The sequence below is a fragment of the Esox lucius genome, chromosome 19 (genome assembly GCF_011004845.1).
Source record: "Esox lucius isolate fEsoLuc1 chromosome 19, fEsoLuc1.pri, whole genome shotgun sequence".
NCBI lineage: Eukaryota > Metazoa > Chordata > Actinopteri > Esociformes > Esocidae > Esox > Esox lucius.
The window spans coordinates 21,871,613-21,897,133 of record NC_047587.1 but is presented as its reverse complement, the minus strand read 5'-3'; the positions used below and the strand labels follow the sequence as shown (position 1 = coordinate 21,897,133).

General features: G+C 46.1%; 2 protein-coding genes and 1 long non-coding RNA gene across 15 annotated transcripts; 2 read left to right on the top strand and 1 right to left on the bottom strand.

The window, feature by feature from the left end:
• Positions 1–896: 896 nt before the first annotated feature.
• On the bottom strand, positions 897–10,755 carry pdp2 (putative pyruvate dehydrogenase phosphatase isoenzyme 2). Of its 7 annotated transcripts, none has more exons than XM_013138950.3 (10): positions 10,665–10,755; positions 9,377–9,534; positions 9,100–9,255; positions 8,781–8,900; positions 8,168–8,454; positions 7,824–7,929; positions 4,463–4,532; positions 3,494–3,660; positions 2,154–2,453; positions 897–1,218 (listed from the first exon to the last, which is right to left on the bottom strand). In XM_013138950.3, exons 2-10 carry the CDS (start codon positions 9,443–9,445, stop codon positions 946–948), a joined length of 1,548 nt encoding a protein of 515 aa, XP_012994404.1. In that variant the 5' UTR covers positions 9,446–9,534; positions 10,665–10,755; the 3' UTR covers positions 897–945. The 7 variants fall into 7 exon arrangements, with proteins under 7 accessions (XP_012994404.1, XP_012994405.1, XP_012994402.1 ...); XM_013138951.3 differs by lacking the exon at positions 10,665–10,755 and adding an exon at positions 10,509–10,658; XM_013138948.3 differs by lacking the exon at positions 10,665–10,755 and adding an exon at positions 10,530–10,658.
• A 1,205-nt stretch (positions 10,756–11,960) lies between these two features.
• terb1 (telomere repeat binding bouquet formation protein 1) lies at positions 11,961–23,820 on the top strand. 7 transcript variants are annotated; one of them, XM_010901633.4, is made up of 22 exons: positions 11,961–12,222; positions 12,916–12,979; positions 13,054–13,164; positions 13,253–13,381; positions 14,299–14,430; positions 14,632–14,692; positions 16,074–16,192; positions 16,330–16,458; positions 16,838–16,990; positions 17,086–17,217; positions 17,326–17,451; positions 17,547–17,671; positions 18,114–18,488; positions 18,723–19,081; positions 19,248–19,324; positions 19,454–19,549; positions 20,856–21,107; positions 21,357–21,464; positions 22,456–22,535; positions 23,040–23,093; positions 23,196–23,351; positions 23,592–23,820. In XM_010901633.4, the coding sequence occupies exons 2-22, from the start codon at positions 12,934–12,936 to the stop codon at positions 23,601–23,603; spliced, it is 2,832 nt and encodes a 943-aa protein (XP_010899935.2). In that variant the 5' UTR covers positions 11,961–12,222; positions 12,916–12,933; the 3' UTR covers positions 23,604–23,820. The 7 variants fall into 7 exon arrangements, 6 of the variants coding, with proteins under 6 accessions (XP_010899935.2, XP_019912206.2, XP_010899936.2 ...); XM_020056647.2 differs by lacking the exon at positions 11,961–12,222 and adding an exon at positions 12,248–12,685; XM_010901634.4 differs by lacking the exon at positions 11,961–12,222 and adding an exon at positions 12,248–12,697.
• Positions 23,821–24,335: 515 nt separating this feature from the next.
• LOC109616947 lies at positions 24,336–25,187 on the top strand. The gene is made up of 3 exons (XR_002198238.3): positions 24,336–24,471; positions 24,672–24,759; positions 24,967–25,187. It is a non-coding gene; the product is annotated as an uncharacterized LOC109616947 (long non-coding RNA).
• Positions 25,188–25,521: the final 334 nt, after the last annotated feature.

Here is a 25,521-nt window from a genome sequence, read left to right as displayed (position 1 = left end):
TCCACCTTACATATTTCAGTTGTTATTCTAGGACATTTCACAATGTAAATTAGACATTCCTGAGGGAACTGCAGTACAGTATGTAGCTGCCATCTACTTGTCATTTTTTTTTTTTTTAAAGATTGTTGTTTTAATAATCTGACCGACAGGACATCTACAAAAACATGTTGATTTAATGTTTTTAGAATTTCTTCAGATTTTCAGAAATGGGAAGCGTGTCAACAGTAACAACCCATCTTCTTAAACAGGAAAATACCATGGACTTTAACCAACAGTTAGTCCTGTAGTTTTCATTAAAAAAAAAAACATTTTTTTTTTTAAACTTAAATTATGGTTGAGTATGTGGCACCAAATCAGTCTGACACGCTCAGATGGTGTAAACCCGGGGCCATGATGAATAGGCTGATGCCGTACAACAGTTAATTAACCTACATGTATGGGTGTCAAGCTGAAACATTAGAATTCAATACCACAGAGACTTTCTGGAAACAGTATTTGTTCTTCTGGTCCATGTACACAACATTTTCACACTAGGTTAACTGTCCTGAAAAAGAAACCATAGTTTAATTTAGAAAATGGGGAGGGGCTCTGTAAATCTGTAGGGGAAAACAGCATTGAATCTTTGTATTGAATGTGCAGGGAGTAGAATGGGATGGGGAAATATTTTCTAACCACTGTATGCACACTGAGGTAGACCACCATGACAAACCATTTTGTGAAAGTGTGTGTGAGTGTGCACAGCCTCTCTGTAGCCTGTGTTAACTGCATTGTGAAGATAAACCCACCCCAGAGGTTACGGTCTGTCTGTTTAGGTCCACCTGTGTTAGCTGTGTTGTTAAGATAAACCCCAGAGGTTATGGTCTGTTTGTGTAGATACATCTGTTTTAGCTGTGTTGTTAAGATAAACCCCAGAGGTTATGGTCTCTTTGTGTAGGTCCATCTGTATTAGCTGTGTTGTCTGACCAGGTCAGAGTTCAAGTACACAACAGTAGCAGTGATATCGTCTCTGTACATGCGTGCCAGGTCCTCAGGCAGAGCCAACATTGATGATAGTCTCTCTTGGCATAGCTCTCTGTAATCCCCGGTGCCCAGGGCGTGTCTGATGAGGTGAGTTGCAGCATTGGGGTCCAGGCTGGGCATGGCGCGGGCACGCCGCTTCAGCAGAAGCTCCTGCATTTGGCCCAGGTTAAACTGTCTCTCACTGGGGGAGATGGGAGCCTGCAGGGTGACAATTTACTACATTATCATATATTACATTATCAGTTGTAATGTGATATATGATAATGTAATATATGCACAAGGACAACACAAAACCTTCAGGTAGGATTGTACTGAGCTCTCCATAATCGGATGGGATATACAGTAGTCATGATTGGAAAACCCGGAGATGTGTTTCAAATGGCGATATATAGCCTCTCTCTCTTATCAGTGCAATTCTTTCACTCACAAATTGTTCATAGTTTAAGAATGAACACCACTGCTCAAAATTAGCCAACTAATTATTTGTAGCTAGCTGGAATATTAACTTCAATTCCATATAGTACACTTCTATTAACAAAACATGATAAATCATGCATGCACATGATTTACATTCAAGAGAGCAAAACATTTCTCTTCTAACTCCTAGCCAATGTCACAACATTTGTACAATCAACATTTGTAATTTATCTTCTAATAACATGTTGGAAATGCCTGTGATATTAATAGCAGAATGCAGGGGTTAGCTGATTATCTCAATGGAACAAAAATATCAGCCACTGAATAGACAAAGATAACATTGACCAACTATGCCACATAGAAATGTACATAAAATAATCGTAATTTTATCTGGAAAAAGCCTGATATCCGTAACCATTTTGTCCAATTAGTCGCCACACACCAACCTTTAGATGTTCTGTTAATATACACAAACGTCAAGGGTTTTGTCATGATCAATCAGGGGATATGTGGTGGGCGTGGCCAGAAGTGTAGCCATAGACAATATCTGCATATCACAGCACATAATTTTAGAGGCACCTTCCTATCTTGAAGAAAATGTTAAACAATTACTTGAAATTCAATACATTTCTCTAATTTCTGATGGAGTAATTTTATCTGCAATGCTGGGTTTTAATACTTCCGAGTATCAATGGCAGAAAAACCCTGATCCCTACCTGAAAGTGAATCCCACTGAGATGTTCTCCCACCAGCCGTACCGCCTCCTCTGATGTCATCTCATCCCACAGCCCATCAGAAGCCAGGAGAAGGAAGCGGTCCTTTGGTCGTAGCCTGTGGTAGGTCAGCTGGGGCACAACGTCCAGGTAGGGTGGGGTCAGATAGTTGGGCGGGGTGTATTGGTACAGGTTAAGTGTGTCCAGGTCAACTCCAGACTCAAGGCTTTCCAGAACACTCTGCTGCAGCTCACGGCTCCACTTAAATCTCACGTCTCCGAATGAACGCAGAGGCATCAGTATCTAGAGACCCCAGGATGGATGATGATTAGAAAGGCATCAGTATCTAGAGACCCCAGGATGGATGATGATTAGAAAGGCATCAGTATCTAGAGACCCCAGGATGGATGATGATTAGAAAGGCATCAGTATCTAGAGACCCCAGGATGGATGATGATTAAAAAGGCATCAGTATCTAGAGACCCCAGGATGGATGATGATTAGAAAGGCATCAGTATCTAGAGACCCCAGGATGGATGATGATTAGAAAGGCATCAGTATCTAGAGACCCCAGGATGGATGATGATTAGAAAGATATTAGAATCTAGAGACCCCAGGAAGGATGATGATTAGAAAGGCATCAGTATCTAGAGACCCCAGGATGGATGATGATTAGAAAGGCATCAGTATCTAGAGACCCCAGGATGGATGATGATTAGAAAGATATTAGAATCTAGAGACCCCAGGATGGATGATGATTAGAAAGGCATCAGTATCTAGAGACCCCAGGATGGATGATGATTAGAAAGGCATCAGTATCTAGAGACCCCAGGATGGATGATGATTAGAAAGATATTAGAATCTAGAGACCCCAGGAAGGATGATGATTAGAAAGGCATCAGTATCTAGAGACCCCAGGATGGATGATGATTAGAAAGGCATCAGTATCTAGAGACCCCAGGATGGATGATGATTAGAAAGGCATCAGTATCTAGAGACCCCAGGATGGATGATGATTAGAAAGATATTAGAATCTAGAGACCCCAGGATGGATGATGATTAGAAAGGCATCAGTATCTAGAGACCCCAGGATGGATGATGATTAGAAATGCATCTCAATCTAAAGTCAAGCCACAAAGACATTATTCAATTAGCTTATTAAGACATATACACTTTATGGTTTACCAAAATAAAAGACCAGTGCCTATCTCCTTTATCCCTGTCTGGCTTTTTACCTAGATGTTTGCAATGTAAATAGAGTCTCTTCTTTACACCCCACTACCTCCCTGATCTGAAGCCTACTGAAGTTCTAACCGAACCCTGTGGTGACGCGGAGTTCTCACCCCTAGCAGCCTATCTTCCATGACCACAGTGTCCCTCTCCGACGGGGGGTGCTGGGCTCGCAGCCTCTCCAGCTCAGCCTGATTTTGGGCAGTGTGGTCTTGGGACAGGGGCAGGGCACTCCACGACCCGTCCTCCTCCTGCACCCCCAGCACTGCGCGGCAGTCACCTGCGTTCACACCACAACGGCACTTTACCCAGCAGCCGAAAGCACACCTCCGGACACACTGTTTAAGTAATATCACATATGAAAAGATTCTCCCAACCGGTATGATGGAAACAGGACGTTAGTAAAATATTTATGTGGACAAAATTACTTTGTTCTACATTGTGGGAGCTTTATGTTTTGGTAGAAGCTATTACAAGAGAATGGCGGTGGAATGTCCTTTATGCGCACACATTGGTTATGCATGGTGTTATTCAGGTAACATGATGATTATCTGTGTTGTTTTTTCTTTGACTTCCCAATTTCATGAAATACAACAGTATCCCTGTCTTATACACTACAGTGTATTCTTTAGATCTGGGGTATTCCTATGCTTAATAATGAACAAATTAAGAGAACAGCTTTCTACACAAGTCAAAGTAATTTTGGACTGCCGCAAGTAGAAACACTGGACTGCTCTGGTGGCCAATGGAGAGAACAGACCTGAATCGCATCCAAAACCAGGTCAATCTGAACAGTTAGCTTCTTAAGTGGGCCAAACTGCCAGTAGAAAGATCATTAGTTACTACATTAAGCATTTCTTGGAAGTGATCCTGGACGAAAAAAATTCAACCCAGTTTCACCTCCTGCAATCTTGTCTTCATTTTCTAGATTGACATTGTAAACTTAACATTCTCCCAAAACTTGGAAACATAACAGGTATTTTCCCCCCTAAATTTCAACTAGCATCCTAGGTGCTAGGTCTCTATTTATTGGGCTGTAATCATCTGCCTGTAAACACACACACACACACACACCCACCCACCTGCATTCGCCACATAGATCCCCTCAGTGCCTACATGGGCCACACAGGCTGTGGAACCAGCGAACGCCACCTAGTTGGATATCCGTAAGAAAACCAAAATGTCACAGGGAGGCCAGACCAAAGATTAAAGACTGAAGCAGAATTATTCCTTAAGAGGTGATCAAATCGGAACTTCCTGATTCATTTTACAATTCCTACATATTGAATCGGCACCATGTAGGAATTGTAAAATGAATCAGGAAGTTCCGATTTGATCACCTCTTAAGGAATAATTCTGCTATTGAATCGGCACCGCCCTCCCGTGGGCTCACCACCCACAGGAGGGACCATAAGGGGCCGGTGCAAAGAGGATCGGGCGGCAGTCGAAGGCAGGGGCCTAGACAACCCGATCTCTGGACACAGAAACTGGCTCTAGGGACGTGGAATGTCACCTCGCTGGCGGGGAAGGAGCCTGAGTTAGTGCGTGAGGTTGAGAGGTTCCGATTAGAGGTAGTCGGGATCACCTCTACGCACGGCTTGGGCTCTGGAACCACACTCCTTGAGAGAGGATGGACTCTTCACCACTCTGGAGTTGCCCATGGTGAGAGGCGGCGGGCTGGTGTGGGTTTGCTCATAGCTCCCCAGCTCTGCCGCCATGTGTTGGAGTTTACCCCGGTGAACGAGAGGGTCGTTTCCCTGCGCCTACGGGTCGGGGATAGGTCTCTCACTGTTGTTTGTGCCTACGGGCCGAACCGCAGTGCAGAGTACCCGACCTTCTTGGAGTCTCTGGGAGGGGTGCTGGAAAGTGCTCCGACTGGGGACTCTATTGTTCTACTGGGGGACTTCAACGCCCACGTGGGCAACGACAGTGACACCTGGAGGGGCGTGATTGGGAGGAACGGCCCCCCTGATCTGAACCCGAGTGGTGTTCAGTTATTGGACTTCTGTGCTAGTCACAGTTTGTCCATAACGAACACCATGTTCAAGCATAAGGGTGTCCATCAGTGCACGTGGCACCAGGACACCCTAGGCCGCAGGTCGATGATCGACTTTGTTGTCGTCTCATCTGACCTGCGGCCGTATGTCTTGGACACTCGGGTGAAGAGAGGGGCGGAGCTGTCAACTGATCACCACCTGGTGGTGAGTTGGATCCGATGGTGGGGGAGGAAGCTGGACAGACTCGGCAGGCCCAAGCGTACTGTAAGGGTCTGCTGGGAACGTCTGGCCGAGTCTCCTGTCAGAGAGATCTTTAACTCCCACCTCCGGCAGAGCTTCGACTGGATCCCGAGGGAGGTTGGAGATATTGAGTCCGAGTGGACCATGTTCTCCACCGCCATTGTCGAAGCGGCCGCTCGGAGCTGTGGCCGTAAGGTCTCCGGGGCCTGTCGAGGCGGCAATCCCCGAACCCGGTGGTGGACACCGGAAGTAAGGGATGCCGTCAAGCTGAAGAAGGAGTCCTATCAGGCCTGGTTGGCTTGTGGGACTCCTGAGGCAGCTGACGGGTACCGACAGGCCAAGCGGGCTGCAGCCCGGGTGGTTGTGGAGGCAAAAACTCGGGCCTGGGAGGAGTTCGGTGAGGCCATGGAGAAGGACTATCGGCTGGCCTCGAAGAGATTCTGGCAAACCATCCGGCGCCTCAGGAGAGGGAAACAGTGCCCTACCAACGCTGTTTACAGTAGAGGTGGGCAGCTGTTGACCTCAACTGAGGATGTCGTCGGGCGGTGGAAGGAGTACTTCGAGGATCTCCTCAATCCCGCTGACATGTCTTCCATTGAGGAAGCAGAGGATGAGGGCTCAGTGGTGGACTCGTCCATTACCCGGGCTGAAGTCACAGAGGTGGTCAAGAAACTCCTCGGTGGCAAGGCACCGGGGGTGGATGAGATCCGCCCTGAGTACCTCAAGTCTCTGGATGTTGTGGGGCTGTCTTGGTTGACACGCCTGTGCAACATCGCGTGGCGGTCGGGGACAGTGCCTCTGGGATGGCAGACCGGGGTGGTGGTCCCTCTTTTTAAGAAGGGGGACCGGAGGGTGTGTTCCAACTATAGGGGGATCACACTTCTCAGCCTCCCCGGGAAAGTCTATGCCAGGGTTCTGGAGAGGAGAATACGGCCGATAGTAGAACCTCGGATTCAGGAGGAACAGTGTGGTTTTCGTCCGGGCCGTGGAACACTGGACCAGCTCTATACCCTCTACGGGGTGTTGGAGGGTTCATGGGAGTTTGCCCAACCAATCCACATGTGTTTTGTGGATTTGGAGAAGGCATTCGACTGTGTCCCTCGCGGCATCTTGTGGAGGGTGCTTGGGGAATATGGGGTCCTGGGTCCTTTGCTAAGGGCTGTCAGGTCCCTATACAACCGAAGCAGGAGCTTGGTCCGCATTGCCGGGAGTAAGTCAGACTTGTTCCCAGTGCATGTTGGACTCCGGCAGGGCTGCCCTTTGTCACCGGTTCTGTTTGTAATTTTTATGGACAGAATTTCTAGGCGCAGCCAGGGGCCGGAGGGTGTCAGGTTTGGGGACCACACGATTTCGTCTCTGCTCTTTGCAGATGATGTTGTCGTGTTGGCCCCTTCTAACCAGGACCTTCAGCATGCACTGGGACGGTTTGCAGCCGAGTGTGAAGCGGTGGGGATGAAAATCAGTACCTCCAAATCCGAGGCCATGGTCCTCAGTCGGAAAAGGGTGGCTTGCCCACTTCAGGTTGGTGGAGAGTGCCTGCCTCAAGTGGAGGAGTTTAAGTATCTAGGGGTCTTGTTCACGAGTGAGGGAAGGATGGAACGGGAGATTGACAGACGGATCGGTGCAGCTTCTGCAGTAATGCAGTCGATGTATCGGTCTGTCGTGGTGAAGAAAGAGCTGAGCCGCAAGGCGAAGCTCTCGATTTACCAGTCAATCTACGTTCCTACTCTCACCTATGGTCATGAGCTTTGGGTCATGACCGAAAGGACAAGATCCCGGATACAGGCGGCCGAAATGAGTTTTCTCCGCAGGGTGGCTGGGCGATCCCTTAGAGATAGGGTGAGAAGCTCGGTCACCCGGGAGGAGCTCAGAGTAGAGCCGTTGCTCCTCCACATCGAGAGGGGTCAGCTGAGGTGGCTTGGGCATCTTTTTCGGATGCCTCCGGAACGCCTTCCTGGGAAGGTGTTCCGGTCCCATCCCACCGGGAGGAGACCCCGGGGAAGACCTAGGACACGCTGGAGGGACTATGTCTCCCGGCTGGCCTGGGAACGCCTCGGTGTCCCCCCGGAAGAGCTAGAGGAAGTGTCTGGGGAGAGGGAAGTCTGGGCATCCCTGCTTAGACTGCTGCCCCCGCGACCCGGCCCCGGATAAGCGGTAGAAGATGGATGGATGGATGAATCGGCACCAGGATGGCACAAACACCTACCTGTATAGCTGTGCCCCTCATAAGGCCGCTGGAGTGTGGAACCTGGGCCTCCAGAGAAATGTCTGTGTCCAGGCGCTTAAATGCATACTCCAGAGCATCAGGAGGACTAAGGTGGGAGACAGAAACACGGTGGTCAAAGAGCTGACACAAACGACTAGGGCAATATGGTATCCCAGGTTATTTAGAAAAACCCACGGGAGGTTTGACAGATGTGAATATTTGGAGCTGCTTCTATCAAAACATAAAATATATAAAAAAGACAACTTTCCAGGAGGTGAACTTGCTTGTTCACATAACTGTATGCTAATATTGCTCCCAACTCTGAGAAAGTGTCAGGCGCTCACCTCATTCCTTCACAGTGCTCCTGACTGTCCAACAGCTCCTGCCAGAAGACACGGAGGTGTTCTACATAGAGTGAGGCTGATTCACTGTAGCTGTAATCTCCACGACTTTTGTACCACTGTAGGATTGGTGGGAGGGGTCGGCTCCGCTCCATGCACAGCTCCAGCTCCTCCAGCCCTCTCTGGGACAACATGGCCACTGCCACGTAGTAAAGCAGGCGCTCACTGACCGCCTGAGCACATGCCCAGCCACCATGGCCATCAAACACCCCGAACAACATGCCCTTAGTCTGGGGGGGAGAGAGAGACCGTCAAACACCCCAAACAACATGCCCTTAATCTGGGATGGAGAGAGAGACCGTCAAACAGCCCAAACAACATGCCCTTAATTTGGGAGGGAGAGAGAGACCGTCAAACAGCCCAAACAACATGCCGTTAATCTGGGAGAGAGAGACCGTCAAATCCCCTGAATAACATGCCCTTAATCTGGGAGAGAGAGAGAGACCGTCAAATCCCCTGAATAACATGCCCTTAGTCTGGGAGGGAAAGTCTGTGTGAGCATGTGATGGCGAGACAAAAAGAAACAGCATATGTTTGTAACAACACAAACACACACCTGTAAGCAGGTGGCAGCACTGCGGCGGTCCTCATTGGGGGTGTTGGCTGCCACCTGGTTGCTCTCAAACTTCCTCACAGTACTTAGACCACGGCCATCAAACTCAGGGACACTCACAGACTGGTATAGAGAGAAAGATGAGGGTTAGATTTAAACAATCAGAGAATAAATGCTATTTTAAACAGGTAGGTTAAGGGTGCGTAACTGGGTCCTGTAAGGCAGTTCCTCTGCAGGTTGCAATACCAGTCTCCTGAGAATTGACCATGCCAATCCAAAACCCTGCTTTATGATTAAGTGGTTATCACAATTGTTTGTGCACCTGCTCGTTGGCTCGCAGGATGCTGTTGACCTGGGTCCGGCTGAGCTGGAAGTCCAGGTCCTCTCGAGTGGAGAGGAAACGCACGGTGACCCCAGATTTACACCTAGACCCAGAACTGTTCAAGGAGAGGCGGGCTCGTTGGGTCAGATTGGGCCACTAAGGGGGGAGGGGGGCATGTTGGAGAAGACAGAAAGAAGACAGTATTAATATGGCTGAATATATTAACTTTTTTCCTAAGACGAGTGTCGGTGTTACTGATCTTTCTGACAGCCCCTACCTGGGGAGAGATAGGGTAATGGGTGCTGCAGGCAGTTCGCAGTAGGAGGCCACACACATGTCTAGACATCTTTGTCCTGACCTAGTGGTTGAGGATGAGAGGCTCTGCTGGGCCTCACACCAACACCTGAAGAGGGTGATCAAGTCTGTAATAGTCAGCTGCACGAGAGAAAGGGAAAGAACATCAATCACTTGACTAAACATTCTGGTGCAACTAACGCTAAAATTAGATTGAACTAGCTAACGTTTTAGTTACATTTAAGTTGACTTTGTAGAAATACTGTGAAAGCCCAACGGCAGCTAGCTACAGTGAGCAGAAGTAGCTAGTCAATATAACCGAACTAATGTAGCAACAGCTTTCGCAACATTTAGTAAATAGATTATAGTTCTGCAGGATATTGTGATGGCAGCACGAACGCAGCTTTGAGTCTGTCAAAATAAAAGCTCTAATTTCACTGCATTGCAATCTGAATAATTATAAACATATAATGCAAGTAACCTAACTTTCTATGTCAGTAAAGTATATTAAATTGATAGTGAGTTGCACCAAAGGCAATCATCAAGGTGTCTCAAACAAATGCACAACGTTCTAACCCGCCCAATCCATTGTTCCCAGTACAATACACTATCAAGAGTTTTATGCCAGTGATTCCCAACTGCGGTGCTGCAGTAACCCCAACAAAACACTGAGACCCAGCCAAACACAGCGGATTGTATTTATCTAGGGGATTATCAGGCCGTCGTTAACTTAAATTGGGTTTGCTTGGTCAACTACAAGTGTGCTGATGGGAGTACTCGAGGAGCAGAGTTGGAAACCACTGATCTATGCAAGTTACCTTATACCGAGAACACTAAACTATGTGAAGTGGAACATGGTATCCGAGAACTACTGAATTATACACAAACCAAGGCATTGACATGATGGCTTTTATTTTTAACGGTGTCACGTCATCGTTAATGCTGCTCGCAGAGTTCTCAATGTTACAGTAGCAAATAGCCAGATGGCACGGTTTAGGTTACTAACCTCCCAGAAATTCTGAAACGGGTTCAACATTTATCTACTTTATTGCGAGAGGAATGCTAGTGACATTAGACTTATTTAGATATGTATTAGATTAATGATACGGACGTACCTAATAAGAAGTTATACCTACCAACACTGACGAAATGTGAATTAAACCGTCTTGTTAGCTACTGGCATTCATAATAACGGCTCTATAGTTTGCTCAGTAGTCAGTGTCGCCTCTACTAGTGATGGAAGGTTTGAAACGGGAGTAGCTCGAATGCACCTTTCAAGTTTCGAAACGCTGCCGATTCGACATTATAGCAACATCCTGCTGAAACATTCTCTGGAACGTTCTTCTCAGATCAGTATACTGCCCTCTACTGAATACACACAGCATCAACTTATTAAACTTTAATTTATAGTACAATTAATTGAAGCAATGAGGGACAGCTACATGTGACAAGGAGTGCGTTTACGGCGCGGAGCCACATCCAGGTGGTCCCACACAGACCACGCTTGGCGACGTTCCGGTCCCACGCAAGCATCCAAACAAATGAAGAGCAGTCACGCATTCCTGTTCAAAGGCCAAGCCTTGCTTTATTTTACATATCACAATGGACCATATTAAAAAGTTATTACACGTACCACAACCTATATTTTCTTATTCTTAAAAAGCTAATACACAATATATCAGGGCAAGTGAAAAAGTACAACAGAAGACCTAATATGCCCTCATTTATGAAACCTCCTCAGATTCGAACGTTGGGAGAGACTTATAGGATCATCTCTAAGTGTAATTCATGAAACTGTCGCACCTGTTTGAAATAAGCGTTGATGTCATCGCAGATAGGTAAATCGGATAAATCCATGGACGCAAGAACGGGCTGCACCTGTCCTTATTTACATATGACACACCCGTGTGTGGCGATCAGCAATCTATGAATTGACAGTTTTCAACATAAATGATTGCCTGAAACGGCGTATTTTCAAAATAAAAGCCATCATTGAACTATATGAAGGCAATATATAATTAGCAATCTAGTCCAGAGCCGAAGTCCTTTATTAAAAGGGAAAGCGCTGTCATCCTTGTGGTAACTGCTCTATCCAGAACCAGTGGTTTATTTATCCTCTCACTAGTCAATTTAAGACCTGTTAGGTAATTAAGATATCAGACATCGAAATTATAACTACAATTTCTGATCTCTAAATATGTCGATACGGCCTGAGTGACATAGGAAAAGCACGTTTATTTGTCTAGTGCATTACACACACAAAGGCATTTCAAAGCTTACAAAAGCATGAACAACACAAATAAGAGAGAAAATGCAGAATAAAGTGAAATAAATTATACAATAATAGCCTGGCAGTGATACAATATTTCATATTGTGGTACGTTTATATGTATCATATTCATCGTCCTCGTATTTTATATTAGACCTATCCATTCTAATTATAATTGTGGTTGTTGTACTGATTGTTGATATTCGTGATAATGATGGTGTTACTGCGCGAATCAAGCATGATCTTATTTTTTATGTTGTTTTACACGGTCTCCGAACAGACGTGAGTTTGATCGTAAGTTTGCGACAAAGATAATATTGATGAATACCAGCTCTATCCGTGAAATTATCGTACTATAATTTTTAAAATCAAATTTGATCGTACGTTTCACGAATAAGGTCCATTGAGAGTAGTCTAACGTTTGGTTTATTCATCCGAACAAATCCAACGCGCCATTTTTGTGGCCAATCAGAAACGATCGTTTTTACAGCGTACATTTGAAACATCATATTCCTCTGTTCACAGCGGGCATTCCGGCGAGTCTTCCACCTCTCGTTGAGGTAATTTGTGGTTCCGTTTACCAATTTGTCTCCCAAACTGATTACAAATGAAAAAATGTCAAATCTGTCTGCAAAATCCAAGTGAAATACACGTATAGGTTACATCTTGCATGTCTTAATGCTAAACGAGACATTTCTTTTCTAACGCAACCCAAACGGGAAAATGTGCGAGGTCTGATCATACACTCCACTCACTTTAGTAAAGTTGATAACATTACATTGTTGTTTTCATTTAACAATTATGCAAATCAGGGAGACAACTGGATAGTTCCTTTCACAGACGCGATTTGTTTCCCAAAGGTCACCAAAAAGAGCCGGTCAAAAATAGCCGTTCGTTCGTTGGTCTGTTTGCGGATCATTACTAGTCCACGTTGTATGCACAATTGCTTTTCTCTGTTGAGTACTTTCAAATCGAGTAATTGTTCAGAAAAGTATATGTGAGCGAATATGTGGTCAGTTCAAGGTCAGTCGTGAGGTGAGTGACTCAACTAATTTAACTGTAAATTCAGTGCTGTACACCGTACTTTAGCTAGCTAGCTGATAATCCAATGTAGGCTCGTTTACCACGGTGACGACGGCAATCAGTTGTTTTCTTCTCATTTGCTCCAGACACATGTTGTGTTGACAAGAACACCTGGCTTACCATCATAATTATTTAAAACAATTAAACATGTTAATTTCTTTCTCTGGCAGCTCTTCAAATCATTGACGATGGAAATTGATGTTTCCAGTATACACAAAGGAAATGATTATAATGGTGAGCATTATTCAAATTCTCACTCAGTATCGGTATTGTGCTGTATTTCAATGTGTTTTTCTTTTATTTGACAGCCACAAAGACAGATCTGTGTTTGTTGCTGGAGTGTCTGAAGTACCAGATGAAATGTCCCGATTCACAGAAACAAGCACTTCTCACCATCTACTCTATATGTCAACAGAGAGGTCTAACTATCTACTTTTTTCACACACTGAATATTTGATTTTCAAATTAATCAACATGTTATAATGACACTGATTCTCTTTCTCTTAGAGGAGAATGTGGACTCTTTTAGAGAGATGGGAGGGGTGGTGTTTGTGTATAACCTGTCCAAATCCAGTTGTCACTCAGAAGTCAGGGAGACTGCTCTCTTCACGCTAGGAATGCTGGCAGAGGTCAATGGTATGTGTGTGTTGGTGGACTACTGTAGCACTAACAATGCATGTGTCCAGCTGGGAAGGTTTGCAGATGACACCACTCTGGACGATGCAATCACTGACTGAGATGAGTCCGTGCATGTACCGTGGAGAGGTCAATAGGCTGGTGACCTGGTGCAGTCAATGTGATCCTTTTCCTTAACACAGTCAAAATGTGGGGATTGACTTCAGAAAACACCCCCCACCTCCCTTCTTGAGACTGAGGACTCAGATGTTCGTTTGGCTGAATTGTAAACCCTTCTGGAGCTCATTTGTCACCCTCAGTCTCAGTTAGGGGGACAACATCACCAGTCACCAAGAAGGCACACCTGGCAGTTTGACTTTACACAGTGGTATCATGCATCCACGTGTCCTCATCACAGACTGGTTTTGGTCTGCGGCTGGCCGCTCTAGGGGTAAAGGTCAATGCATTGTCCAGTCCACAGTCACTGTCTGCCATGTGCCCTCCTTCCAGGACCAGTCTGGTCAGTGGTCACCCACTGCTCCAAAAATGATCTTCTGGCAGGTGGGCAGTTAACGTTCGTAATGACCTGAACCCCCGCCACTTGAACATTTATTTTATTTTTCTCTCGCCATGGTCTTGCCCTCAGTAACCAGACATCTTTTCTACATAAGACTATGCCCACACCATGGCTCTGCCATAGCTTCTCTATACTGCACTGTAAACTCTCCTCTCCATGTGTAAAGATATACTCAACATTCCAATATTTAATGCTACCACCCGTTACACATAATATTATGTCAATTTAAATTTAGTGTAGATTTAGTGTATTCTGTCCTGTTATGCTCTCCAGTAGTTGAGTCATTACTCCAATAATTCATTTTAGTTATGGACACTTACTTAATAGTTAAAGTTGATTGTTTGTTTGTTTTTGTTTGTAGTGTACTGTAAACAGGCCCTGTGTCGGAGGGAGACGTTCAGGGACCTGGCAGAGTGTCTTGTGCAGCAGGGTAGCCCGCTGACCCAGAGGAGAGTCGCTGTCTATTTGCTCTCTGTCCTGGTTGCCAACAACAGTAAGATCAAACACCTTCAGTCCTGCTGATGTTGACGGTTGACAGTTGATTTCAGACAGCAAGTCAAGGTTTCTTCCTTCCAAGGAGTTTTTCCTTGGCTTTGTGCTACTGCTTCGTCTTTGTTGTCTGGGCTGTGGGGCCGTGAAACGCTTTGATGTGTGTGTATAGAAGTATAATAAATATTGGTGTGTGCTGGTTTAGGGTCCGGCCAGGCGTTTGCTCAGACATCAGGCTGTCTGGACATTTTGCTGGATTTGTTCAGGTAATCAATAAAAAGCACCACATTTGGTTTCCGTCGGGCATGCACTAAAATCTTTGGTCCAGTAATGATACATTTTAGGTTTACGAGTTTTAACAATGCATTTAACCTACAACGGCCATTGTGTTACTTGTTTCCCAAAACGCCACACAGAACGTTTTGCTGCATGTTTTCGCATTGGGACATTAAAAGGGTTAGAAGTGACTGTGGTCACTAAGCAACATATGGAACTCAAAGTTAAATATCACCCCTATTTTATTGACCTAAATACTGTATTTGGAATCGGAAGCAACCATTGTATCTCAATCTCAAAAAGACTAGGTAGCTAGCGAGCTCTATAAAATCTGTAAAAACGAGTATGGCCTGTATTTTGAAGTCTACCTTCGAGGGTAGGACTTCCCAAAAAAAGAGTCAAGCTGAATATCCTTCAATGGGTGGCCGATAGGAACATTGACTCCAATCGCTCTATTGAACAAGAACAACCATATCTATCCTGTCACTAGTGTGATCGAGCTGTCAGTGAAAGGCAAAAAGAATTGCTAAAACATCGCTACTCCATTCGTTTTCAGATCACCCAGCAGCCTCCATCAACCAATGAATCTTTGGGGCACAAATGTAAAATGTGTCTGTGGTGCGTGATAATGGCTGAAACACCTCAGTGTACTCTGTTATGTAGGGAGACTGCAGACACCAGAATAATGACTAGAGCTGGATCTTTCCTTTATTTTTCTCATCTCGCCCATCTTCATGACTACCTAGTTGTCCCCAGCTTCCTATGCTCACTCCTCTCCCATCCCCTTGTAAAGAGAAACAGTACATTTGACTAGATAACAGCGTCTGGTAATATTGTTCAGGCATTTTTCTCCTTTATTAGACAGGGAAGACAGAACATATGGAGGAAAGAGTTTGCTTAGAGAGCAGTGGGCCTGATTCATACAGCTGCAGCAATAGGCCACAACTGATGTCGTTTCTAAATGGTGGAACTAATATGAATTCCGCACAAAAAAAGCTGAAAATCTATGCTTTGAACTCAAAGAAAGAAGAAAAGAAATTGTCACTGTCAATTATTTTTACTTATCCCTGCTCACAGAGGAAAAACATCCTGATTCTTCGTTTTGCAGAGATCGTGATGTGGAAGCCAAAAAAGCATCTATCGACACGCTTAGTGGTAGTCATTAAATAGGTGTTTTATAGCGCAGTGATGTGACGTAACAAGGCTCCTATGATACCCTCCAACATTGAATATCGGTTTAAGGTGCTTTTGAGAAACCGGATCCTTGCTGACGAGGTGAACTTGATACTAAGAAATACGTAGTATTAAAACCTCCAGGAAAAACTAAGTTTGTCAGTTCAGGTTGACTGATAATAGCATTTCTGTTGCCAGGACTAGTTTCCCTCTCTCTGACGAGGCCGCCGTGAAAACTGCTAACGTCACACAGCTGTTCCAGGTCTGGAGCTCTGTGTCCAGTGCTCTGTGTGGCTGCGTTAACAACCCCCAGAATGGTGACGTCTTTGTACCCTGTTCTGTGCATCTGGATGGAAATAAAATGCGTTGTGTGTGCATCTTGCAGTAGTCAAATGTTTTTGAGAGGGACCGGTAGCAGAGAGAGTTTAATCTGACATGGCCTTTGGTTCCTTAGAGGAGAGCCAGCGTATCTGTGCGTCGGCCTTCCCCTTCGTCAAAGCCTGGCTGCAGCAGCTTTCTCACCCCCGCGCAGAGATGGTTCAGCCCATCTGCTCCTTCATAGCCATGACCGTCGCCAACAACTGTGAGTATAAATGGGGTGATGCGCTGACACTTGTTTCCGTATCTTGTGATTGAAGTTTTGTTAACATTTTTCAGAGATTTCTGTGCAATGTCTGTCGTAGTGACATGTTGCAGAGTGACAGCCATTGGCATTGCTATGAGTACTTTGTTTAGATCATTTGTATGTGTGTAATATTGTTTGGATTTCCTTATGGGCCCGACAGAGCTCAAAGATAGACGCAGACCTTCGGTCTCTAAAGGTTACAGTGTCCTGAAGTGTTTGGGTTTATACAACCTTGGTCGAAGTGTTCAAATAATTGTTTCTGTCCTGTCCCTGTCTGTCCCCCGTCCCTCCCTCCTGTCTCCCTCTTGGTTTGCCTCTCACCACCTCTTTTTCTCAGATTGTGTTCAGGAGAGTTTTTCCGCAGTCGGTGGGCTCAAAACTCTGACCTGTACTCTGATTCGCTTAGCCTCAGATGTCACCCATAGCCCACCGGCCTGTCAGCTGTCCGTCACCCTGACCAAGACTCTGTCAGCCTGCATCAGTGACAACCGTGAGTGACCCAAAGCAACGGCTCTACCCTACCCCACCCCTACTCTATCAGAGCTGCTCTCCTGAGGTAACCAGGTCCTTTTCTCCTCTCTGTAGCCATGTTGGCATCAAGCCTGGCAGGCTATGGTTTGGTTCCTCACCTCCACTCCTTGCTGTCCAGCCCCCTCCTGGATCCCCGAGACAGGCTGGTTGTCATCCTGGCCCTGGGACACTGCACCGAGGCGTCCGGTACGGTTCTCCTGGCCGAACATGATGACCATAACACACAAGGCAGTGCCCAAGCCAGCATGACTGTTAAGAGTGGAATAATGAGTGTTGTGTCCCAACCTCCTCCAGAGGAGCACCAGTCCCAGTTGTTAGAGTGTGGCGGTCTGTCTGTCATCATCACCCTCCTGACCCAGTCTGGCAGCCCGGAGCTCAGTAAGGCTGCGGCCTTCGTCCTGCACAGCTGCCGGCAGGCTGGTGAGTAACCATGGCTCTGTGTTGACTCCTGCGAGCCTTACGGGGACTCCACATGAGTGGCCCCTTGCTGACGGCCCTGCTTGGTCCTTCCCCAGCGGGCTGTCTGCGTGGAGCGGCCCACGTGGAGTCTCCGGGTCAGGGTGGGGACGTGGAGGGCTACCGGCAGTCAGCCAGAGACATGCTGCGCAGGATCAAGCAGCTGGAGAGACACCAGGCTCAGGTACTGTTCCCTCTCCATACGGCTGCGATGTAGCAGAGGCCCCTGTTCCCTCTGGTGAGTGTGGGGTTACTAACATGAAGGGGCCGAGGCCCCTGTTCCCTCTGAGTGTTGGGTTACTAACATGAAGGGGCCGAGGCCCCTGTTCCCTCTGGTGAGTGTTGGGTTACTAACATGAAGGGGCCGAGGCCCCTGTTCCCTCTGGTGAGTGTGGGGTTACTAACATGAAGGGGCCGAGGCCCCTGTTCCCTCTGGTGAGTGTGGGGTTACTAACATGAAGGGGCCGAGGCCCCTGTTCCCTCTGGTGAGTGTGGGTTTACTAACATGAAGGGGCAGAGGCCCCTGTTCCCTCTGGTGAGTGTGGGGTTACTACATGAAGGGGCCCGTGGGGTGTCGGTGACCGCTAACCCACTGAAATGTGACATGTGACCGTGTTGTTTGACAGGGAGCCGTGGAGGACACCCTTAATGCCCCAGGGCAGCCGCTCCAGTCACCCCTACCTCCCTCCCCGTCCTCACTCCTTCCCCCTTGCCCCTTCTCAGCACCCTGCTGGGACAGGAGAGGTGTGGCAGACCGGAGATGGACGGGAGAGCGAGACCATGAGAGAGGAGAGGAGGGAGGCGAAGGGGTGGGGATTTCCTGTGAACGCACCCCGCTCCGGGAGGTTCCAGGGGGACAGGAGCGGGTGATGTACGGAGACCCAGAGAGCCCCGCTCTGACACAATTAACACGGAGGGTTAGAGGTTGTGAGAGAGGACAGAGGAACCAGGTGGAGGACCAAGAGGAGGACCTTTCCACGTATAAAGAACCGGACCTGAGGGTGAGACGGTACCACAGCCCTGCTACTGCAGAACACCCACCCCTGTCTAGACTGCATGTCCATCTGAAATGATCTGGTATCTCCTCTCTGATGGGCTATTTCTGCCAGGAACTGTCTAACCCAGGAGACTGCCTTACAATTTACATCAGTGTTTGAGCAACTGAATCGTGTGATATCTGGAATATATCAAATGTGTTATATGGTCCTTTAAAAATGGGTTTTCGTTTTAACCAGGAGCGAGTAAGGAGACGGATATTCCAAGCCGGTGAGGAGGCTCAGAAACCCAGCCCCAGCAGGATGGGGAGAGGGGAGGAGAGGAGAAACCCCAGAGAGGAGAGCCACAGGGCTGGGTACAGAAACATACGAGCCGACCCGGAAACAGACGGGGACTGGGTAGCTAAGAGGGGAAACGCCCTCCGAGGAAACGCTAAAACCACAGCGGAGGGCACGCATGCACACGCACAGACGGAAAGCTGTGCAGACCCGCCCCCTGGGATGGGAGAGCAGGCCCACACGCTGTCCGGGCGTTGCCAGGGGAAACGGCCGGCCCTGTCAACGATGGAGGGTGCCCTGATTCAGCCCGGCGGTGACAGGTGTTCTGTGTGTCTGACACCCCCCCCAGAATAACACCCAAAGTTCTGGAATATGGATCACACGACACATTCAAACGGGTCCTGTTGGTGTTATGTAATGAATGGTTTAGTTGGTGTTGGTGTTCTGTGTGACCACTTTTTCTCTTTCTGGTGCTTTGTGGTTCAGCCAAGTGTTCAAGTGTCCAGCCCCTATTTCCGTCCAGCCAGGCATGAGCAGGCCGAAGACACTGTTGGATGATGAGGGTACGGTTTGTTAATGGTTTGAAGTGACAACTACAAACCTCTTTTGCAATGATGACTCTGGACACAGCTAAACGGTCTCTAACCAAATCCCTCCTGTGACCTTTTTCCTGTTACTTCTTGGACTCTCAGATGCCTTGTTCGTGTGTTCAGAGCTGCTTGACAGTGAGATCAGTACGATCTTGGAGACCTCAGCCACCACACGTAACCCAACCTCCAGGTGCTCAGGTGTGTTTGGAATGTGTGGTTGTGCATGGTAGAGATGCAGTCAGGGACTGAAGCAATGAACAGAATAATTGTTTTAAACGTCACATTTTTTACACATTTTTAACTGGCTATGTGATTACCAGCATTGTCTATCATGACAGTCTTTATCATATCTCAGTTAAGCCATTACATTACAAGTCTGAGAGTGAGTGGTTTTGATGACAGGGCAAGAGTTGGCAAGTGTGTGACACAACCTAGTACACAATTTACATCAGGGATGCTCAATCCTGATCCTAGATCAATCCTGATCCTAGATCAAATCTGATCCTAGATCAATCCTGATCTACCATCCGATGAAGTTTTAGCAATCGGGCCCAATTGGATAGGTATTTACAAGAAAATGTGAATGATTTATTAATTGGTTAGTTGGTTGGAGGTTTTCTCTCCAACCCCCGCTGTGACTAACCTGACTTAGCTTTCCATCCTGCGCCTTTTTAGAATCAGTTGTGCAAAATAAGAGTTGGAGGGAAAACCTACAGGGCGGTAGCTCTCCAGGAACAGGATTGAGCGGCCCTGATTTACTGGGGCCTTTTTTGTGCCACTTTCAGAAGTGGTGGTCAAAAATGGAAGTGCATCTTTAAGTATTCACAGTCCTGTTCATTAACATGGATGGCTGTGTCCCAGGCTGTTGCGGTAGACAAGTACACCAGGGTTCAGTCTGATGAAAGATGAATATCTTAATATGCAGCCAACAAATGATTATATGAAAGGGTTGAAGTTTCAAGTTGTTTACTATGAAGTGTGATGGGTAAAAGGCCAAGTTACCAGAGCGTTGGAATTCCTTATACAATAGATATATTCCCTCCTCCCTTAATCACGGACACCCCCTTCACAGTTAGGCTTCGAAGAAACATTCTCCAGACTCTAGCACCTCATCTCCCTCTCAAGCCATAAAGTTGGGAAGCTCACCAGGCCAGGGAAACCAGGAAAGACACACGATACAGCATAATCTCAGTTCATGATTCAAAGCAAACTACAGATTTTATACTCATTCTATGTTAAAACAGGCACAGTAAAATAACACACTGACATCAAATCTACTAACTGTTATTAAAACAAAACCAAATCAATCTACCTAACGACGTTATCTAAACAGTGGCTCTGGTGGAGCACGATCTCCGAACTGGACTTGAGTGGAAACGCGTCGCCTGGTCCTACAGATCTCGTTTCAGTTTCTCTTAAATGTGTCTCATTGGGGGTCCTCAGACCTGATGGGTTGTACCAAGGGAACTGGAGTGGTCGTGTTCACCCCATTCCCTCTTCCCAGGCTGTGTGTTGCGCTTTGGGGAGGTGACCAGCTGGTGGTTCCCTGTCCTCCAGAGGTCCTGTCCCCACAGCTGTGACCTGCACCGGGTGCTCCAGCAGGTCACACACGCACACACACAGCGCCTCCGCGACCACAGGAGGAGAGACGCGTGCGCAGCAGAACAGAGAGACACCCGGCCACACACTCTCACCCTGGGGCTCAGGAAGGGAGAGACGCAGGGAGAAGGAAAGAGGCCTCGGTATCAATGCAGTGGTGAGTATCTTGAGGCACTGAACACGCGCGCGCGCGCACACACACCGGCCTTTTGTGATCTGAGATGGGGTGTGTGTCTTGATGTAACCTGGGCCAGTCTGACCTGTTGAAGGGCTTCTCAACCAACAGAGGGCGCCATACTCACCATCTCAGGTTCTCAACAAAATCTTTCTATTCTCCGTATTTTAAGAAAACTAAAATCTATTATCTAATTCTTTTTCTCCCTCTACATCCTTCGCTCTTTGTCAGATGTGAGTCTCACCCCTCTGAGGAAGTCTGGTCCGAATGCAGGCATCAGCCTGACTCCTCTGTGTGGTGGTGGTTTGTCACGTGTGACCAGCAGGGGGCAGGAGAGAGGTACAGCATGTTCAGACACTACAGTATGCTCATCTGCAAGAACACATTACGACTCTTAGCGCTATTTTACTCTGCTTTTTGTTTCAAATGTATCATCTCGAGACCTTTATGAGAAGGAAGTATCTGCACATAGTTCTCAAATATTGAGCATCAAAGATGTCAAATCCAAGAAGTGTTTGTTAGTAAATTATCCTCTAAATCCTTTAAGGTCCTCTACCGAAAGTTCAGTGTCAAAATATCACAGACATTGGTTCATCTGTTTTTTGTGTATTACACTTATTTAGCTTTTTCCGCTAACCAATCTCATCATATTAAATGCAATGGTTATGTGGCCCTGTCTCATTGCAAGAAATCCTAACGGATTATTCCCTGTTGAAGATTGTTGAAGGCTTTTCTCAGGCATCTACTCCAAGTCATTCTGCCTTTTCCCCACATTGCTGTTCAACCACGTGTCATGTGGGTCGAGGCGTGGGATGTCAGACTCCCTCATCTTTGTCGTATTGTTTTATTGTTATAATTTTTTTTTTAATACCTTATTTACTACATTTGTATCCAGGCATTGTGAAATGTGCAATTACAGAGGAGAAAATGTATTAATCGTCATTATAATTTATACATATTCCATTTATTTTCAGACTTTTTTTCAGAGTTTTTGAGTGTTTTGTTATTGAAATATATATAAATATTGCTACATATTTCTCTCTCTTTCGATGGCCAATTGTTCCTCGTCATTCACGCCTTTTCTGAAATATAACTTTTTTTAACCGTCTTTCCTTGTTTGTCTTTTTTCTCTTTGCAGAATATTGGTCTTTTCCTTCCTCTTTCTCTGATCAGTCAATCTCTCATCTGTCTTCTATTGTTATGGTAGTCAGGAATAGAGGCAACAAGAGTGGTTTGTCATTAACACATTTTCTATTCGATTTTAGTTCAATGCGCTGTCAGAGTTGTCAGAGTTCGGTCATAGACTCTGTTCCCCCTCTTTCACACACAGACAGTAGAACCCCTCACAGGGAAGATGATGTCACTGATGATCAGCAGAAGACCGTATCCATGGGAAACCCCTGTTCGACTGTAAGAGAGAGTGTCTGTGTTCTGTGTCCCGTTCTGGTTGTAACAGTCTGTGGATGTTCATCTATGGTGGATGGACTGTGTAGAATGGCTGGTTTTCTAGTAACCTCTCGCTGTGACTGCAGAGGCAACTGTGTATGATCCTGGGACCACATATCCCCAGAAACAATATACAAATCAGTCCCTGCAAGGGTTTTGGCAGGTCCCCATAAGGCGAATGGGATTTAGGTTAGGTAGATGTTGGCTTAGGCTTACGACTCAGGAATAGGGAACATGGATTTTTGGGTTTCCTGTCCCCACCAGGATAAAACCCGTGTGTGTGTGTGTGTGTGTGTGTGTGTGTGTGTGTGTGTGTGTGTGTGTGTGTGTGTGTGTGTGTGTGTGTGTGTGTGTGTGTGTGTGTGTGTGTGTGTGTGTGTGTGTGTGTGTGTGTGTGTGTGTGTGTGTGTGTGTGTGGTAGGGGACAGGCACCCAAGAGGTATGTCGGTCATGACCTTTCTCTTGCAGCAAACTGAGCTGAGCAATTCCAAAACCAAGGAAAGTGAGATGACCAATGATGAGGTTTGTGCGTTTTCTCTAATTTTCTGTCTATCATTTGTTTCTTTCTCATTGTTCTTGGCCTTGTTTACATTCTTTCTAATCCTTACCACACTGCATCTACAGAGGAGAGAGAGGAGGAACTTCAGCTCTGATGAGGAGAGTTATCTGTGTCATGGTGTACAGAGGTTTGGTCCATCTTGGAATGCTATCCTATGGGCATATCCCTTCAAGCCTGGACGCACCAATGTAGATCTGGCCAAGAAATACAAACGCATGCAGGTAATGGCATCAGAAAGGGTTTTCCAAACATTGTATTTAAAGTCTATGTGGCCGGTAGGTAATGGCTTAATGTATTGGTTTTGTTTCTATTAGTTTTCTAACATATAGATAATGTGTGAAATAATTTGTACACGTGTTGTTATTGTTCTTTCTAATCATGTCAACCAGTTCACTTTAAATTGGTGTGTATTAGGCTGACTGAACCTTCACTCATTCTCTGTTTTGTTTCCTCTCCGCCAGTTTAAAGCCTAGGGAATGGATTCAGTTTCTCCATCAGATCCTAGAAGAACAACCTGATTCTCGCACATGCATTTAATGTTCCGTAGTGTTTGGAATAGGACGAAGTAATTAATGTAATCATTTACACTTGATGTTTTCGTTTTGTTCACTGTTATTGTATGTATCGAGACTGAGATTGTTAGTCACTCTTCAACTTGTTTCATTTGAATTAAACACAAGGTTTTCTGTATGCTGCAGTGTGTCAGTGTCAGTGCAATACTCAAACACCCTCACAACTCCAGTATGGTTTCAGCCAACAGCGGGTTAAAGCCCACAGACACTGAGGACTGGATAGGTATTGATTTGAATACAAGGTTTGGATTGTTGTGTATCATTATCGACTTGGGTAGCAGCAGTTGGACCAGTAAAATCTGAGAGTCTGGATAGGGCCTGTTTCTCTGCCCAACTTTGCTAACACTTGCCAGATTTTTACAGCGGCCAGTAATCTAGTTCCTGACAATACTGTTCATGATGTATTGCAACACGTCTTACACAATTCACTCAAAACTAGGAAGTGTTTCAAATCCAGTTACAAGCACATCTGAGAAGACACAGGGAATTTGATTTAACAGAAATGACTGGAAAAAAGTGCTGAGCTGTCAAGTCCTTTCTCAAGTGTATGGTCTGTTTCTGAGTCTCACCTCCAGCCTCACTATGAATGTCCTGTCTTATAGAAGCACACGCTGGTCTGCACAACTACAGGAGATCTGCTCTTGTCATGATCAACCGTTAGGGGTTTTACTGTCGCACGGATCAGCAGCGTATTTGTTATCAGTGTAAACTGGATGAACATAAAGACCACGATACTGTCTCTGCTGCAGTAGAAAGGCCTGAGAGACAGGTAAGGATTTAAAATGATTAACTGGCATCCCTTGGTTACTGTATATTGCAAGATTGCCATATATATCAATGAAAAATGTTGTGTAGAATAATCTCTATAAAATGGTACTAAGGTGTCTGAATGTGTGAAAAACATGCTGGCTGTGAAAGGCTGCTAATTTCAATTATATTTCAGTTTTGGTCACATTTGTCTGGTTTTAGAAGCTGTTAAATGTGAACCAGACCAATCAGATAATCCTGGAGAGAGAAAGAGATGCAGGAGGTGAGACAGGCTTTGAAGTCACTCAAGGTTGGTTAAATTATTTCTTGGCAGATTATCCTATTTGCAGTGATTTATTAACCCCAAAGGAAACGAGCCAGTGTGAAGACTGTTAATGAGTTTTCGCAGTGTTCTTGTTAAAATAAATACATATATTCAAGTCCCGCTAATCCCCACTGGTGAACAGGCAGTCAGGCATGCTGGTGGGCGCTGAATGATTATGCCATGTTCTATTAGCGCTTTGCACAAACAGCAGTTGAGGAAAGTGAGAGGATCTTTACTGAGCTGATCCGCCACATTGAGAAAAGTCGCTCTGAGGTGAAGGAGCTGATCGGTGCCCAGGAGATGGCTGAAGTGAATCGTGCAGAGAGAATCCTGAAACAACTAGGGCAGAATGTTTCTGAGCTGCGGAGGAGTGACGCTGAGCCTTTGGCGTACTGCAGTTTCACTGGACCCCCCCCCCCCCCCCCCCGCCCAAAGGTAGGAGAGAAAAACTAAAGTAGAAATGTCACCAGGGGGCCAACTGCTGACTGGCACTAATAAATAGTCAAAGTAGATAGTCGTCTGGCTAATCTATGTAGACAACTGGAAACCCCTGTGATGAGCTAAGTCATCTTTTTTCTTGTGTCCTGATATTTCTCAGGAGAGTTTTCAGTCGCTTTATATTTCTCCTGGATCTGAGTCCTTACCCAGCACTACTGCCAACCAACAACAGTCGTTTGGGAAATAATAAAATTGATATCTGAACTAAAACAGTGACTGGAGGTTATATTTAATGAAGAAATGGCAAAG